General features: G+C 32.5%; 2 protein-coding genes across 2 annotated transcripts; both read right to left on the bottom strand.

The window, feature by feature from the left end:
* Nucleotides 1-302: 302 nt before the first annotated feature.
* Nucleotides 303-3,954, bottom strand: LOC147067954 (uncharacterized). The gene has a single exon (XM_085952249.1). It carries the CDS (start codon nucleotides 3,472-3,474, stop codon nucleotides 2,851-2,853), a length of 624 nt encoding a protein of 207 aa, XP_085808375.1. The 5' UTR covers nucleotides 3,475-3,954; the 3' UTR covers nucleotides 303-2,850.
* A 6,814-nt stretch (nucleotides 3,955-10,768) lies between these two features.
* On the bottom strand, nucleotides 10,769-17,721 carry Faf2 (Fas-associated factor 2). The gene is made up of 8 exons (XM_085953148.1): nucleotides 17,604-17,721; nucleotides 17,331-17,488; nucleotides 16,816-17,074; nucleotides 15,922-16,105; nucleotides 14,604-14,876; nucleotides 14,022-14,193; nucleotides 13,337-13,480; nucleotides 10,769-11,398 (listed from the first exon to the last, which is right to left on the bottom strand). The coding sequence occupies exons 2-8, from the start codon at nucleotides 17,469-17,471 to the stop codon at nucleotides 11,234-11,236; spliced, it is 1,338 nt and encodes a 445-aa protein (XP_085809274.1). The 5' UTR covers nucleotides 17,472-17,488; nucleotides 17,604-17,721; the 3' UTR covers nucleotides 10,769-11,233.
* Between the last annotated feature and the right edge of the window lie 515 nt (nucleotides 17,722-18,236).

The raw sequence follows: 18,236 nt of genomic DNA, 5'->3' as shown, positions 1-18,236 counted from the left end.
CTTTCAATAGGATATCGATATTTTTTATTTCGATATCAATCTGGGGTGTAATGGCCTTTCTGACAGATTTACTAGAAAGTTCAAGGGAAACTGTAATAATAAAGTATTATATTCATATAAAATTGGTTTTAAGAATATAATTATATTATATATAATTATAAGTATTTGCCATACATTAAATACTAGTCTACGAAATAAAGCAATACACATAGTTGGTAGTTTAAAATATTTTATTGAAATACAATATCACTAATCTAAATATTATATAAATATGATTATAAATTACCCAGATAGTGATGGTTTTGCCATGATTAGCAAATTTATTAGACACATATAGTAAGTATGATCTTACAAGAATATACCTAGTAAAATATTGATTACATTATAAATTAACATAAATAGTTTTATTATAAATGACTAGATTTTGGTCAGAAAACTTAAGTAATAACTAGTAAATTAAACAATTAGTTTTAATTCATATGTAAGATGTCAATTTTTCTAAATAATTTGTGTAGAAAATCAACCAATGATATTTTAAAAAATACCATACAAGTAGGATTTAAATATTAAAACAACATGTAACAAAATGTGTTCCCGCTTTTATCATCTATGCAGCCTCAATATTTTTTCAGTTATATTTAAGAGGACATCTAATAATATACTTAATATGATCCATTTAATTTTCACTTCACCTTCAGTCTGGGCTCACATGCATCATAGCGATTTAAAATCTTATCGGCTGAAAACCGCTCCATACTAATCAGTCGAATCTCATTGGCTGCATACCATATAATACCGATACGCCGACCAATGAACAGCGGAAACTGTGTATGCATCAAATCTATGTGAATTTAGCTAAAAGCCTAACCTATATTGTGGTAAATCAATATAATAATTTTACATCTATTGACAATTAGAAGATAATTAATACATGAGTATTAAATTTGATATATTATGTAGGTATTTAAAATCAAAGTTACAGTAGTAACCAGTTAATTAAAAACATTTATAATAGGAAATACCAAAGAACTTTGTGAGAGTTAACATAATGTACTAATAAAAACATTGAGATTTATTATTTATTTTACTCTATGATACGCATAATTATTATGCTTAGCCATTTATTATAATATAGACATATATATTTTTTAAATTGATACATGTTTTGGATGGGCTACATGCTTGGCCGAATCGATTTGATATAATTTGTAAAATAATTAATTACTTATTCATAATAAAATATTTATAAGAAAACATGTTGAACAGTGTTATTATAAAAACTTAAAATAACCTATAAAAATGACTAGACTGAATGACTGAATTATTTACTTAACATAAAACACAATATTTTCTAAAAAGTGTTACAATATACCGACCGCCGATAAATTTTTATTCAATCAGATTCAACATTGAACAACAAAAGATTCATTTTATCAAAGGTCAGAAACGATTGAACATATTTTCTTCCGAAAGCCGATGTTGGTCAGATAATTAAAGATATTTTGAATACAACATCAACCTATTCAACTATTTGAGACATCTATTCCATTGACATTATGGACAAAATATAACAAAAAATATTACATTTATTATTCAATGTGTATTTCATAAAATATGTAAGTAATGACCTATGAATTTCAAAACCCGCCAGAAGTAGGCATATGAAAGTAATGTTACTGACTTAAAGTACATAAAGTAATACAAATTAATTCCAAAATGTCAAATTTTATTTCGCAATGAAAGGTTTATCGGCTAATAGAAAATGTCGAATAGATGATCGAAAAAAGAACCTACCATTTTCGCTTCAAAATAAAAATGTCATTTGATTACCACAAATATTAGTATTTGGAAATAGATGTTTCAATGACTATGATAATGAAATTACAACGAAAATGTTGTTTACTGTGAATATTGGTTCTGCCTTTGAAACAGATATTTTTTTAATTGAATTTTTACTAATTACCTTACATTTGGAAAAACAAAAATTACCAATATTAAAGCGGAATGTAGTAATAACTACATAATATTATTCAGTATTTTGTAATCAATAAGTTTATACCCACTCAAAACATTTAGACTATGTCATGTGACTTTAGTAGGTACTTAAACTACAGCCGTAATATTTGGCCCAATGAATGCTTGATATAAAGATGAAATGAAACTATTAGCCTGGCCGCGCACTACGCAGCCATAATAAGCCAACGATATATGGCTGCTAGTGCGTTCGCTTGAATACATTTTAATACAGATACGATGATCATGTTGGCTGCCTAGAGCGCGGCCACTCTTAGTTTCAAAACTGGTAACCTTCACATTCAGTCATTTTGCGATAATCGCAAAAACCATCAAGCACATTATTTAGGACTGCAAATAGAATATTTAATTTTTGAAAACATATTAGAAACCATATTAGAAACCCGGGGAATAATAGTGGCACAACTCGAAAATCTTGTTTTTGCAGGAGAGCAATTTGAATATTTTATTTTGGTGTGTTAAATCAGTTTTTTTTTAAATTTACTTTATAATAGCGTGAAGTTGTCACACTTGAGTCGTCTCATTTTGAATGTTATCCGCAATAACAATGGCACAATGATCATTCTGCCACTATTTCTGCTTGAATTCAAGTAAAATATTATAATATGATGATGACAAAAAAATGATTTTAAAGCCACAATTACATTTTTAAGGATTATGCCGTTATTTGTGCGGTTAGAAATATCTTGGAACATTTCTGCATATTTAACTCAAAAATGACAAATTTGGACTTGAGCAAATATAAAAATGGAGGTTACCGACTTTGAAACTAACAGTCTCAAAATATAAGAAAATACATTCATAAAATTAATGGAATTATATATGTTGCTGAATGCCTTGAATTAACCGATTTCTCAAATTGATGACAACCGGATTATCCTTCTTTACTCCATGCTCGAACAGATACTTCATAGTCTCTTGAGCGCACATGAGAAATCCAAGGGTCTGAGGATCAATAAGTCGGGGCACTGTCCCATCAGGATCTGGCCCGAAAAGACCCTCCAGATGGTCCTTCAAATCGAGCTCATCGTCAGATTCCATCGAAGAATCGTCGTACAGAGACCGCTGGAGATCTTCAATCTGCTCCAGTGCCATCTTAAATGTGTCCACTCTCTGATGACTCGTTTGCTCTTCCTCAATCGGGTGGTCTTCGTTAGACGAGTTCTCTGTGGAGAGATGTTGCATTTCACCAGTCAAATCAGGGATATGTTCATTTCTACCATTGTGGCATAACATGGAATCATCCACAGCAGTTTCAGAACTTGTACAGTCATTGATGGGTTTTATTGACTCCGTTTCATCACTAGTAAAATTGGGTGCACTCGATGGACGTTGAATTGATGTGTTCACATCAACCAAATTTTGTTTTTTTGATAAGCAAAATATACTTTCAACGTCTTCAGCATTTTCTGACGAACGCCTTCGCTTTCTGTCATCCATTTCAGCTCACGATAAATGGAAATTTCAATATGTATGTACGAATTTGATCAAATCAGCGAATATACACAGGTGCACTGGTTGAAATTCCAATTTAAAATGTTAAATGTCTAATGCCACTTACGTCAAATTCAGCGGGGAAACGTGTAAACAAAATTATAATGACGTACTTATTTTCAAATAAAATCAATACCTGTCGCTACCATCGCTACTGAAAACAGTAAACATAAAGTTTGATGAAACTCAAAACCGGCAAAACACACTGGACACCATTAAATATTGACACAAAAAATGAATCAACTAAACCTTGTTAATAATTTTATTCATAATAGAATCACAAGAGTCGGTATTCCGTACAATATGACACAAGGATAACGATTTTACGTATCTTATCTACCGATTAACGATTTTACTAATGTCAAAATCAATCTCATAAATAAATGCTATCTCTTTTCTTCTAACGAATGCACTGAAAACGTGACTGAAGTGAGTATTGATCGTGCATGTAATAAATGCCAAAGGAAGGTCTCTAAAATCAATATTCCTCTGTAGGACAAGGACGACTATATGTACAATAGTCCATTTCAGAGGCGGCCGGGTACGAGCAACAAAATTTATTATTAATTTTGAGGATGGCAGCTGCCGCCCGATTCGGAGCAGATGTTCAAAAACGAAAGGTGCAATCAAAACATTTTTTTTCTAGATTAATCAGGTTAATGTAGATTGTAGGTGGGTACATAGATTTTTCTTTTATAAGTAATAAGTACCTATGTGTATGTAAAGTTTACATTATAAATTTAAATGTTTTTAATAGGTAGGTAGGTACCTAGGTAGATAAATTACCTAGGTAATTATCTAAAAATGAAATGAGAACATAACCCACTTACATAAATATAGGTAGGTAGGTCATGGTCCCCACAAGGGGGGGGCTGCCAGGGCTCTAGCCTGGGGGCCCGAGGTCACGGGGGCCCGGCGTGACGGGTCGACCAGATAAGTGAGAAAAACACATCACAAATTTCAATTAATAGTAAAGGCACAATTTTACTTCAAGAGTAGTGTTTGTACTATACAATTTTTGATTATTGGGTTAATACTTGACAACTCCATAATTCAAGTGGATATGTTCACAAACACAAAAAATCGCTAAAATACACTGAACACCCTTAATTTTACCTAGAACATCATTTGGAAAACGCTATTATAGAGCGTCATACTGCCTATAATCTTAATGATAAACGATCCTTCAGGATGTGGGGGCCATGGCCTCACATGTCATAGAATGTCGAGAGGAGTGAGGCCAATCAGTGGAAAAGGCTTTTTCGACAGTCAAATCATCCGGGTCACGATCTTCAGTCATGTAGGTCCTGATGAAAAGGAAGAAGTCGTCTATTCAATTCTAAACTATCCTAAACGCCAAACCATAAAATCTGCAGGAAAGCGAAATTTAGAAATTAAGAACCTATACTTATTTCGATTTAGTTCTGTAATATCAAAGTATTAAAAAAACATTGGTACTGTTTGGTTATACGGAATACGCATTTTGAAAATAGCCGATAAACCGGATTATTTGTTAGGTTAACCTAACCAAACCTAACCTAACAAATAATCCAGTTTATCGGCTATTTTCAAAATGCGTTTTCCGCTGTATTCCGTATAACCGAACAGTACCAAAACATTTTTTGTGTTTCAAATTACAATAAATTTTGTGGAATTTTTTTCAATTTCAAATTTATGAAAAATTCAATAGGCAAATAATGTCATTTAGGAAGTGGCATGAAAATAATTGTTTCTTACATTCAATTATAATCCTATGCATTTAAGTTTATACAGAAATGTTGGAAATTTCACAGAAAATCGATTGATGTAAAAAAACGTATTTCAAAAAATTGACATTTAGGATAGTTTAGAATTGAAAAGACAAAGTGTAATATTCTATTCACCTAAATAATTACTATTTTCTTCCATTCCTGGAGGGGATCCGGACCCGAAAACCCCCCCAGTCAGTGTGCATGCCTGCTTATGTTAGAAAATGAATCATAATATTTATAGTAAGTAGATAAATTTCCAAAAGTATGTAGATACCCAACCTTTTTTGTTTGTCAGAACCCTTGAAACATTTTGTATTTCGTTGGTTTGCAGGAAATTTTCTTGAATAACTCCAACCTGCTTGGCAACTACTGAAAAAGCTGCCTCTTACATTTTTAGTCACAAATTTCATTAAAATTATTAGGTGCCTACCAGATTTAATTATTATTTCTGGATGACTATTTTTGAAGATCATCAAAGTCCTTAAATATAATATATATACTCACATATCCAAAGCACAGTGGTTTTAAAATAATGTCATCTCCATGAAATCATTTCTCAAAAGTTGTAGGTAGGTACTTGTTATCCGCATGCATACTGCCTGTAAACAACACATACCCTTGCCTGTCCATTGTTAGTAAATAATAATTAACAACGTACCTACTTTAAAAAATATGTTGTCCAAAACTAATGGACTGGTCAATAGATATATTATAATATACAGAACACTCTCAGTAATCCGCCGCTCACTTATCCGACAATTACTATAATCCGCCGTTATTTTTACTGGTTGAAAGCACAAAATGAAGCTCTATAATCCGCCGGTATGCGTATGTCAAATTTAGTAGTCCGCTGCGTGCCAATATTATGACTTACGACTCTTATGAGCTGTCTGCCGTCTAGCCCAGTTCCGTTGACCATTAAATTTAACCTGAGTCAATAATATTATCGTTTTCTTTCAGTTAGTCCCATAGATTAGTCCGCTGCGTATTCTGCAACTGACGCATGTGTTCCTATTCGTTTCTTCTGCCACGTTCTTTGTTTGAATAAGTTAACAAAATGGAGTCTTCTCGAAAGCGTAAACATGACACATTAACTTTAAAACAAAAATTGGAAATTTTGCGAAACATAGATAGCGGCGCTTCATTTACTGACATTGTTAAAATGTACAATATTGGTTGGCCGCCCATGGTTTAATACATGTAGGAATAAACTTAGCTTATTTAATATGTATAATTTAATAAATACTTCATTTTGATTATAAAGAAAACCATTACATTATTACCAGTACAAATTTCTCAATAAAAACTATTTTTACGAAATATCTGTTTTAATTTTTACTATATTATTTTGTATGTGTGCACTATAATCCGCCGTTTTCACTAATTGGTTTTAGGGGTGGCGGATTAGAGTGTACTGTATATTATTTATATATCAGAGGCGAAGAATGGAGGTAGCCTGTCCGACTAAATAATGCACACTAAACTTTGCCAGTCATATGTATTTGTTTTCATTGAACTAAGGCGACTACAAATAATTGCAGATAGTGTTTTTTAGTTTTCAAAATTTAATTATAGCCTGCGTAACCAAGCCATGATAGATAATAGTCAAAAATATTCGTCTATCTATAAAATATCAAAAACTATGCCATTAAATTATACATAATTTTGGATATATTATATATGGAAGAATATTTTTTTCTATTATGGTTTGGTTTAGTCAGGGCTCAATGAATTTTAAAAAACTAACTGACATCATCTATAATAATATGTTTTCTTAATTCAACGTAAACAAATAGGAATGCCTGAAAAAGTGTGCACTATTTTTGTCATATCGCCCATAGCATACCTAAACTATTATGGTTTGGCTTTGGCAGGGTTTAATTGAATTTTAAAAACTAACCAACACTATTTGCAATGACAAAAAAACAATGAAAAATGTGCATTTGAAAAGAAAAAGTTATTACATAATAGTACGAGGGTGGGTCAATAATTCCTTAGAAAAAAGCATTAAAACAGTTTTTATTTTTGTATTTTTTTTTAATTTCTCAACATAATCTCCTTGGAGCTCAATACACTTGGTTAGAAGTTTCTCAATTTTTTTTTAACCGTCAGAAAAATAAGTTTTCGGAAGGTCCTCGAAATAAGCATTTGTCCGATCGATGACTTTTTCATTTGAAAAAAAACGTTGTCCACTTAGCCATTTTTTTAAGTTTGGGAAAAGGAAAAAGTCACTGGGGGCTAAATCTGGCGAATACGGTGGGTGGTCGACCAATTCGAACTTCAATTCTTCAATTTTAGCCATTGATCGTAAACATGTGTGAACACGGGCATTGTCCTGATGAAAGAGGATTTTTTTCCTGTTTAAATGAGGCCGTTTTTCTTCAATTTCGTTTTTTAGCTGGTCCAATAAAGATGCATAATAATCCTCTGTTATTGTTTTTCCTTTTTCCAATTAGTCAACGAAAATAATTCCACGTGCATCCCAAAATACAGTAGCCATAACCTTACCAGCTGATTTTACGGTTTTCGCCTTCTTTGGACATGGTTTGCCTTCGCAATCCACTGCTTTGACTGTTCTTTCGTCTCGGGAGTATAGTGGTGTATCCATGTTTCATCTACAGTCACAAAGCGACGAAAAAAATCATCCGGATTGCGTTGCATGAGCGACAACAGGGCTTTAGAGGCCACCACCCTATTGCGTTTATTGTCGACTGTGAGCAAACGCGGCACCCATCTTGCAGAAACTTTTTTCATGCCCAATTTGTCATGTAAAATAGAAATGACGCTACCTTTTGAGATCCCTGTAACCTCAATTATCTCAGTCAACTTTAATCTTCGGTCATTTAACACCATATCTTGGATTTTATTGATCATTTCTGGTGTAGTCACCTCTACAGGACGTCCTGAGCGTGGTTCATCCTTTGTTGATGTACGACCACGTTTAAATTCATTTAACCAGTTATAAATAGTTGCAAGTGAAGGAGCAGATATGCCGTGAACTAAATCCAACTCATTTTTTATTTCCTTTGCTGTTAACCCTTTTATATTAAAATGTTTAATAACAGCTCTAAACTCAATTTTCTCCATTTTTGTAAACAAGCAAATTTTTTTTTTAAATGTACGAAAATAAAAAACAACAACCCGACCAATCTGATTGAAAGTTCGCAGCATACTGAATCGGTAGTGCCGCTGCATGAAAACAAACCGCTTACAGTACTAGTCGCGCCACCTGTCGGCTTTTCTAAGGACTTATTGACCCACCCTCGTACCTCATATCAATTCTTAGTTTTTTTTATTTGTTGCGCCTTAGTGCCTAGACTTAGCTTCATCAGTGCAAAGAAATATGTATGTATCTGAAGATTCTTATTTTTTATTCGTAATTTTGTAACAATGAATTTTTTTATATCTTCGGTGTTTGTATTTGATGTCAAACTTTTAAATTATGCCATTTGTAAAATGCTGAGAATTCTTCTTGGAATGACGGATGTCTTCATCTGCACCTATAGAAAAATGATCCGGAGGGACCCATTTAGAAAAAATATTAATATAATTTATTATAAATTTTTTGCACCACACATTCCGGAGTATATTTTCAAGACACTCCGTGCTTTGATTCTAGTAATGAACACCTAACCAGCAGCTATAGTCATTGATAGAATGTTCACTTAAGAGTCACTGCGACCTGCCGCACCAGCAAGTGATTATTGTATACACGTCAGTACCATCGTCTAAATATGTCCCATAAACATGAGATGTATGGTGACCGTACTAGCGTTTGAACCTGACTTAGCTTAGTCGGCGTTCTGTGTATTTTTAATGTTCCATATTACTTCACGAAAAAAAAATGATGAACGTGTTGTTAGTTCTCTTGTCGAGTGTCAAGGCTTTGTAGGTACATTTGCTTGGTTACATTCTTTTTACCATAATCTTTCAGTCTTGGACATTGACAATCTTTTTTTGAAATTACTCTCATCTGACAAAAGGTTTTTGGATTATCCGCTCATCAGATTGTGCCATAATATTGACGTAAGTTATTGTTCGTCACATTGAATGATTGGAGCTTATTACTTCTACCTACCTACCGCTCTTATGAATTGGAGTAACCTTTAAGATCTTTCAATTTTCCGGAAAGATACTCGTTTCCATTGTAAGATTAAATATTTTTACAAAGTTAATTCACTCCTAAAAATGTAGGGACATTATCGGGTCTCCTCAGAGCGAAAATTATTTGTAATACATGTAAATACATCGTCCTCATCAATTGGGGGGATACTGATAGACTGGGCCCCCATGATGGTTTTCTTGATGTTAAGGAAACATCTTGATTTGGAGTACTACTTATGTAAACAAATCTGAAGTGACCAGCAGAAAAGTTTCTGCTACTCTATGATGTCACCTATTTGCTCTTCCAACTCATCCAATTGATAAAGACAGTATCCATCAGTGGCGAAAGCTCCATACTAGGCGTTTATTTAAAGCTTATCTTCTAAGAAAAATAGACTAGACATTATAAAGTTAAAAAATAAACAGATCCGACCGAATTGTCCATGGCTGCAGCTTTGTCCAAAATAATATAATTAAAAATAATTCATCTAATGTTTTTTGATGTGTATAAATAAAATACGTCATAATTTAAACCCATCGCTCAATTTTATACCATTAGTGAGCTATTGAAATTTCATAAATTTAGTGTATCGTTGTCATTAGTGTGTACCTATGCATCGGTAGTAATATCGTATTATCTTCTTATTTCCTGTAAGTACCTATTATAACTGACATGTGTGCTCTTTTTCTCTGATCTCCACAGCCTATTTCTTTCCAAAAATCACCCTTCGCCACTGGTATCCATAGTATTTAAACAGTGATTTAAATTCGTATCAGTGAATCGCATGTATTTTGATTATATTATGTTCACTGTTGAAACTAATGATCAATCCACCAGGTTGCTTGTTCAACCATACATCGACGGTAAATTTAAAACGTATATCTGACCAACCAACACAAAAATTCGATTGTAATATTGTTTTTCTTTTCTTTAATTGTGTCAATTCATGAAAATGCATTATATTAATAATTTTAATAAAACACATTTTTTTTGTACTGAATCCACTTTTTAATAATTGTCAAATAAAACCTCAGAGGGAATTGTGTTTTATTAAAATTATTAATGTAATATTGTTTATTAATTGATTTAAAATATTAAAACACTCATATTTTTGCTTTTTAAAAATTCACAAATTAGTTCGTGGGGGCATGCAAAAGTGATCGCAAGCGCAGGCATAGGGTTGGAGATCCCTGGTATAGATTAAATTGAACATTTAACTAATGTTCAAATATATTGCATAATAGAGCCATACAAGGAAGTGGTAAAAGTGAGTATAGTGTGAGTATTGCGAGCATTTTAGTTTTTCGAATCGCCGCCTTCTTTCCTAAGCGTTAGTAAGTTGTTAGTAATATCTTATTTAACATGGTTAAATAAAAAATAGGCGGACGGGAAAAAAATTTAATATTTTATTCAACCAAACAAAATTTATAGATACAAACATAAAATAGTTAATTATCTAGGATAAAATAATCAATGGCGACGGAAACAATAATTATGTAACAAAACATACAAAATGCTCGCCAAAACGTAAATATTTATAGTCAATCGACTAATGTACATTATTGATTATATTATTCTATTACACATATTTTCGAAAGTATCATACAGGCTGCACTGCTGTACAGGAACGTAGAAAAATGTTCCCTCGCATCTTCGAGTAGGGATTGCTTGCTTCATTATTAAGTTTCATATAACCTAAAATCACCATGTTATCTATAATATAAATAAAACAGAACGAAGCACTTGTAGTAATCATAAAAAATGTTTTCTGTACACAAAATACAGTATGTTCTCCTAACAAACAATCGGTATTTTTATACAATGTTTGTACACGATTCAGTCAAACGTCCTATGCATTGCAATCGTTCACAAATAATACATCTCGGTTTTTCAAGCCAACCTCTCCCAAAGTCTTCGATACACCCGAGCACTCCAAAACTCTCTTTGGGAAGTTTGTGGTGATCTCGAATTCCTCAGGCGACAGCGGGTGGCTGAATACATAATTGTATATGTCCTGAAAAAAATAAAACCGTTAATGATAATAGAAATTGTAAAATTCCAAGTAAACTGCCTAAATTGGCAATGTATATTACCGATTGCATATTATTTTATAGAACTTTTGTCAAGTTGTTAAAATATTATTTTTAGTATGAATGTTTTAATTCATATAAGACATAATGTCCAAACAGTCAATCCTGGAATAGTCTTCAGTCAATTGCGAAGCAAATACACAATTCCAGTTGATTTAAGTTTTGCACTTTTCCATTTGAAACAGTTTTAGCGATCCAGGTTTCAGTTTTGAGGATCTTCAGGCATGATACACACTCATCGATGGCAAACATAAAACTAACACAGAATATATTTAGATACTGTTTATATAGCAGTGGCGAAGGGTGGAGGTAGGCTGTGGAGATGGAATTTTAAAAACTAACCAACACCATCTGCAATTTGTCTTTTTAGTTCAATGGAAACAAATAAGTATGTCTGACAAAGTTTAGTGTGCACTATTTATGTTGGATCTTACAGCCTACCTCCACTCTTCGTGCAAATGTCATAAATAATCAAAAGACATTGATATAATCTTATTTATTATTATCATTAATCTTGAAGAGCTTATTGCTAATTGCACTTGTGTTTTCGACTCCAGCTATATCTTCATTTCCATATAAATAATATTATCTTCGCATAGTAAGTTATCATAGGGCGTAGGCTATGTACATAAGAATGAAACAAAAAGGTTTGTTTACAACTGGAATATTCAGGGAGGTATTTTGTTGATTTAAGTTTACATTCACTTGATGGAGACGATTAAATCGGTACTGTGATAATGGTTATAACTGCTGTTTACACAATTTTACAGCAGAGCAAATATTAAGTTTTGAAATCATTCTGACAAGAGTTAGTTTATAAGATATTTTGAAGTATTTTATATCAAAATAAGCGGAATTAGCATCCCAACACAAACCTCAAATCAATTCTTCTAAAAAAACGAAGTTGTATTTATCTTGCATTTTAAGCAAATATATGTTTTTGCCTTATCAACTTTTTTCACATTTGGTCAGATGCAGATATCCTCTAACGTTGCTTTGTGACCAATAAAGTTGCAGCTCTAATATTTTGCCACATCAAAGAATATACAAATTGGAACATATTATAGAAGAAAACTTAAAAAGTGAAAAAACCGCAGTTATAACCGTCTGCCATTACAGTACCGAAATAATAATAATGTTAAGTTAAGGAGATTTGCCAATGAGGCCTCTACATATTTGGAATTAAGGCTCTGTTAAAAAAAATTCACAAAAGGAAACACAAAAAAGAAAAGAAAAATGTTATGTTTTAAAAATGTACCCGTCCAAAGTTGTCAACTTAGTGTTATTTTCATTCTTGAGCATTTTTGAACAGTCATCTAGAATGTTCAATATGCTTCTGGCATAAGACCTTAAATAGAACATTTTTTGATACCGCAAACAGCTTAAAATTTCTCATAAAATATTACACCAGACTTGGATGGAAATCAACATGCTGGCTTTTCATACCTTATAGGCTTATACTATCTTAACAATAACTTACATGTAACATACAATATTTAAACGAGGACCGAAATTCATATTTACATTGTTTTTAAATTCTACTGTACTTACAAAACAACTAAGTCTCGTCAATGTTTGTTCTCGTGAAAACGATGTTTACAAATATTTTTTAAGTGCAGATCTTTTTAATATTTAAAAATCTAGCGTTTTTCTGCAAACTAACTTATTATCTGGCATATTTTGGTCAACAACATTTGGCATCACTGTACTTACCTGTGTAACTATTAAAATACATGTCTCTGATGACAGAGTAGTCGATCGCCATCAACACGGAAAAGTCGTAAACGAATAGTGAGAAAAAATGACAGCGATGGCAAACCCATGACCCATTTGACGCTTAGTTAAATATTAATGCTAATTACCTCAAGACTATCACATAGACTAAATCTCCTTTCAAGTCTTGCTCCGCAGGGTAGTTTGATTAAAAATGAAAGACCTCTAGGATCAGAGAGATCAGGTTCCGCTGGTAACCGATCGACCATCGCTTTTTTTGAATTTACTAGATCCTGGAAAAAGTAAATGTATGAATTACAATATTGTAGTATGACTTTATTCTGGATAACACATACCGCTAAATATTGTAGTGGGAAAAAGAAATGTAAGTGAAATTTTACGTGTCTGTTAGAATATAGAAGCCAAACCATATTATTATTATGTATTAATTTAAACAAAATAAAAAACAATAATTTCCAACATTGAATTACTCAATTATAATTCTATAATAATATGTAAGTAAATGACATGTAATGTCAGTTAACAAATTGTATCAAAACCTGATAAGTTTATGTCAATACATAAGTATAATTAAAAAATATCGCTGAGAAATAATTTAATATTTATTTAGAATGATAACTGCTTTGCAAATAGACAATTTATAAAATATATATATTTGGGTAGATGACATGAATAGGCAGATATTAATTCGAGTAAAAGCGTGAAGAAGATATTGGAATCGCAAACATTAAAAAATAGTTGAGTATTTAATGACACAAACTACAATGAAAAATTATCATATGCTTGGAAAAAATATTATTTAATATTGCATACCATCTTACGCTTTTCCTCTAAAGCAAATTTATCTGTCGCTCGCTGTACACGCAACAGTTCCTCATCTCTGGCCTCCTTTTTACGACGTTCCTTTTCCTGGTCAGCTCTAAGAGACTCTTCATACGCTTCATCTTGCTGTGCTCTCAGACTAGCAGTAAGACTACGCTCCATTCTAAAAATCAAAGGCATAAAATATCAGTTATGGAAGTAAAAAATATGAGCCATCGTAAATGTAAATAACATATTGAAACATTATGATGCCGAGATAATTAGATATAATAAGGTGTTGATAGTTTCTGTTGTGCGTTAATTTTCAGGAGTAACATAACTTTAAGCAGATATGACTTTCTCAAAAAGGAGATAAGAAAGCAGACCGAGCAGCCTCTTGTCACATATAGGTGAATGTGTGTCATTGAATATAAATGCTTTAAATACCCAAGAGTTGAGGTTGCCATTGAGTGCCATTTTCATAACTGGAGGATGCTGGTTTGGCTAGAGAATACGTAAAACTGCAAGAGATGATGGATGCAACATGTGTTGTCCATATATTCTACATACGAAGAAAACATGGATTTTATTTACCTATCGGCTCGTGCGCGTGTCAGGTGAATCTCATTATCACCCAATACTTGTCTGAGACGTGACAAAAGCAAATCCGCAGAGCATGCTCCTTCTATCCTACCGATAATGGTCATTCGATTTTCCCGCAGAGCTACGACACACAAGAGTGGATACTTTCTGCTAGCTCCGACAGATTGTGCCACTCTCCATCCTTCCGGTGATTCAATTGAACATCCCCACATGAGTGTGTTTTGATTAATATATTGTATAACAGCTGGCTCTGATAATGTGTATCTGTAAAATAACACAAAACGAAAGATTTATTTCTAATAATTTTTCATACTATACAATAATAACAAAACATAAAACGGACGGTGTGAGCATCTTTTTCTAGAATTCAATTTTTAATTAAGCAAATCATACAACAAAAATTTGATTTCTCGAATACGTAGTATGTAAAATTAATCCTTCATAAATAAGTGAGTACTATACGGTTCCAGTTGAATCATCAAATTAATGTTCTGGATAATATAAAATAAATGGCAAATGATTAAATTAATATTTACGATGTTCGATCTAAGAATATCATATGGGCCTCCCCACAAAGTGAAGGTTGTATTAACAGATATTTTTACGAGAAATGGGTGTTAGCCACATGCTCAAGCACTAATTACCTATACTTATTTTAAAAAGTAATAATCAACGAAATGATGATCTTAAATTAATTTTATCAATGGCATATTTAAAATATCGTCGCTGTAGGATTGGTTTGTCGAATAGACCAAATGGCAAATGTTCAGGAGATGAAAAACAAATGTCATTATCCTATATTTAAATACATGAAGGTATTTAAATTGTTGTTTTTACACCATATAAATGCTGTATTCATTACAAAGCAATTTAAAGAAAAGGATGGTTCTGGTCCATTTAGATACAAAATGTCATTCTGCATTAAAAGGTCGATTTCGACAAAAACGGATATTCGACAAACCAATCCTATAGCGACGATATGTTAACAGCCAAGAACCAAGTTATTGCTTGAAAGTGAATATGAAAACGGTGAAAATTGACAAATATTATATACACTAGAAAAATTACATATAAATAAACATAACTAATGGTCCGAACACATTAGCATCACGTCACATGCTGTCATGCTAGGATATAGTTCCTTTGTGCAGCGCTCGCAAGAGATATATAATGTGGATGTTCTATTTATGTGGTCGTGCAATAAAGGCGCAGAAAATTTAAGTGTGTCAGAGAGACAGCTTATGTGTTACAGATAAATAGATTAATCAAGACGAATATATAATGTAATAGTAAAGTAGGAAAATTTTACCTGCAAAAATTTGGTGTGTCTGATGCATTTTCTGAATGCAAAAAAACAAGGAGAAATTTCAATTCCCGCTTGGCATCGTTTAAGGCTTGGGAATATGTTCCTTGATAAAATACAGGATGTGGACTGTATCGTGCAGAGTATGTATTAATAAAACCCATTACATCACCGATTGGATCAGTAACAACTGTAAAACAAATGAAAATATTAGTACAAAAGAAACTATTAACTCATGAAATATATTAATGAAACAATTTTCTTGGTGAAATACTATATATTAATTAATTAAGATATAGGGATTATAAAATATGTTCATAAATGACACTCGTTTGAAAAGAGGTTCAGAGTGAGAATTTAATCATTAGCAGATATACTTACGAAAAGACTGCATATTCTAGTGACTTTGCTCAGGTAAGATTATTAGAAATATTTTGTATACCTAAGATGGGATTTAGTTTTGGTAGGTAAAGCCACGTTGACACGGTCCAAGTACCATCCAAGTGACAGCTTCATACTATTTATTCCTATCCAAGTGCACTCGTATGTGACATCTTCATACTAATTATTCCTATCCAAGCTACTTGGACCGCGTCCTACTCATCCAAGTTAACTTGGATAGGAATAAATCGTATGAAGCTGTCACTTGGATGAGACATCTTCATACTAATTATTCCTATCCAAGCTACTTGGACCGCTACTCATCCAAGGTAACTTGGATAGGAATAAATAGTATGGAGCTGTCATTTGGATGAGATATCTTCATGCTAATTATTCCTATCCAAGTCTACTTGGATCGTACTTGGACCGTGTCAACGCGGCTTAAACCAGTAATGAAAAATCATTTTAACTTATATTTGACTAGCATGCTTGGTTTATAGAAAGAATATAAGTACTTACTTCTACGTTCATCGCTTCGGAATATGCTCAGCAACATATTTGGAATTGCAGAAACAAGATTAAAGCAAATGGAAAATGCAAAGTTAACAATAAATGTAAAGAGCCCTCGTATTCCGCCAAGGGAGTGTCTATCAGGATTATCAGCATCAGAAAATATTTGCTGGGCAATGTGGTCTTTGACTACGTCTGGAGGTCTGGCTTCTGTGGCATATAAAGAAGGCCTCCCCTCTCTCATATTCAATTGCTCTTGAACTGCAACCTTAAAAAGATAATTAGGTACAAGTCGGTTATCCTGGATACAGACAGCAGCAAACACATTTCGAAAATAGCCGATATACTAGATTATTTGTTAGGATAACCCAACACAAACTAACAAATAATCCAGTATATCGGCTATTTTCAAAATGTGTTTGCCGCTGTATCCAGGATAAACGTATAGAACCGATAATTAATATTCAACATATATTTTGAGAAACAAAATACAAACAAGTAGGCTTATTGGAATAGAAACTCACTTCTAGATCCCATTGGTGTCTTTGCAATACCTCTCTACAGACAGTCATGTCTTCAATCCCGGTCAGGTCTTGAAATTGTAAGACTTTCATTGTTTGTTCACCAGTTAGCCCTAGGGCACTGTTATCACCCATTACATCCATTTCGTTGTGATAGATAACTGAAAATTAGACGAGACTAGCGAGTGTAAAAGAGAAATGCACGTCATACAAAATTATTTCAGAAGAAAGTTGAATCCTAAGTACGAAATCGAATAAATCGAAAATGACATTTACATGACTGAGGTTTATGACTACGTGAACTGTTTAAAAGTGTTAGAGAATAATAATATTGAAAATCAAATCATTTTCGTAAAAATTTCAGATGTCACCATAATACCATAATGAATGACATAGATTTTATGGAGGAGCTCTACCAGTGCTGCCAATATAAAATTATGCTCAATTCAAATTTATCAAATTTATCAAAATGTTTTTTTCGTAAATAAAAATGGGTGGGAATTAATCGCACAATGCAATAATCAAAATTCACAAAAAAAAATTACTTTAACATTTGGAAAGTAGTTTTCACATATATTAAATGATTTCACAAATAAATAGATGAAATCACATAAAATAGTTTGTTTCACAAAAGAAAAATCATAAATCACTCATTGTAAATATAAATTCACTCAATTTTGACAACTGCACACATTTGTAAAATTGTTCATCACAAATAAAAGGTAGAAATTCACAAATGTCAAACTAATAATTGTAGCAGCAATACAATCTATTAGAAGGCAATCGCAAAAATGATGCTTAGGTGTCAATATAATTAATGTTTAACGCAGTAATATAAATATGTGTATATTCATGCTGCTGTCGTTCATATATTATTTGATGTAAATCTACAACCAAATAATACCACCT

This window comes from Rhyacophila brunnea, unplaced genomic scaffold, assembly GCF_057557595.1.
Source record: "Rhyacophila brunnea isolate RB1 unplaced genomic scaffold, BYU_Rbru_1.0 scaffold_3, whole genome shotgun sequence".
Classification (NCBI taxonomy): Eukaryota; Metazoa; Arthropoda; class Insecta; order Trichoptera; family Rhyacophilidae; genus Rhyacophila; species Rhyacophila brunnea.
Note: the sequence above shows the minus strand (reverse complement) of the source record. Positions and strands in the feature narration are given on the sequence as shown.

Coding starts and splice junctions, on each gene's coding strand:
- Faf2 (XM_085953148.1), bottom strand. CDS start 17,471: ATGGATGTAATGGGTGATAACAGTGCCCTAGGGCTAACTGGTGAACAA. Junction 13,481..14,021: donor TAGAGGAAAAGCGTAAGATG/GTATGCAATATT, acceptor TACTTTTTCCAG/GATCTAGTAAATTCAAAAAA. Junction 11,399..13,336: donor GTCTATGTGATAGTCTTGAG/GTAATTAGCATT, acceptor TATTTTTTTCAG/GACATATACAATTATGTATT.
- LOC147067954 (XM_085952249.1), bottom strand. CDS start 3,474: ATGGATGACAGAAAGCGAAGGCGTTCGTCAGAAAATGCTGAAGACGTT.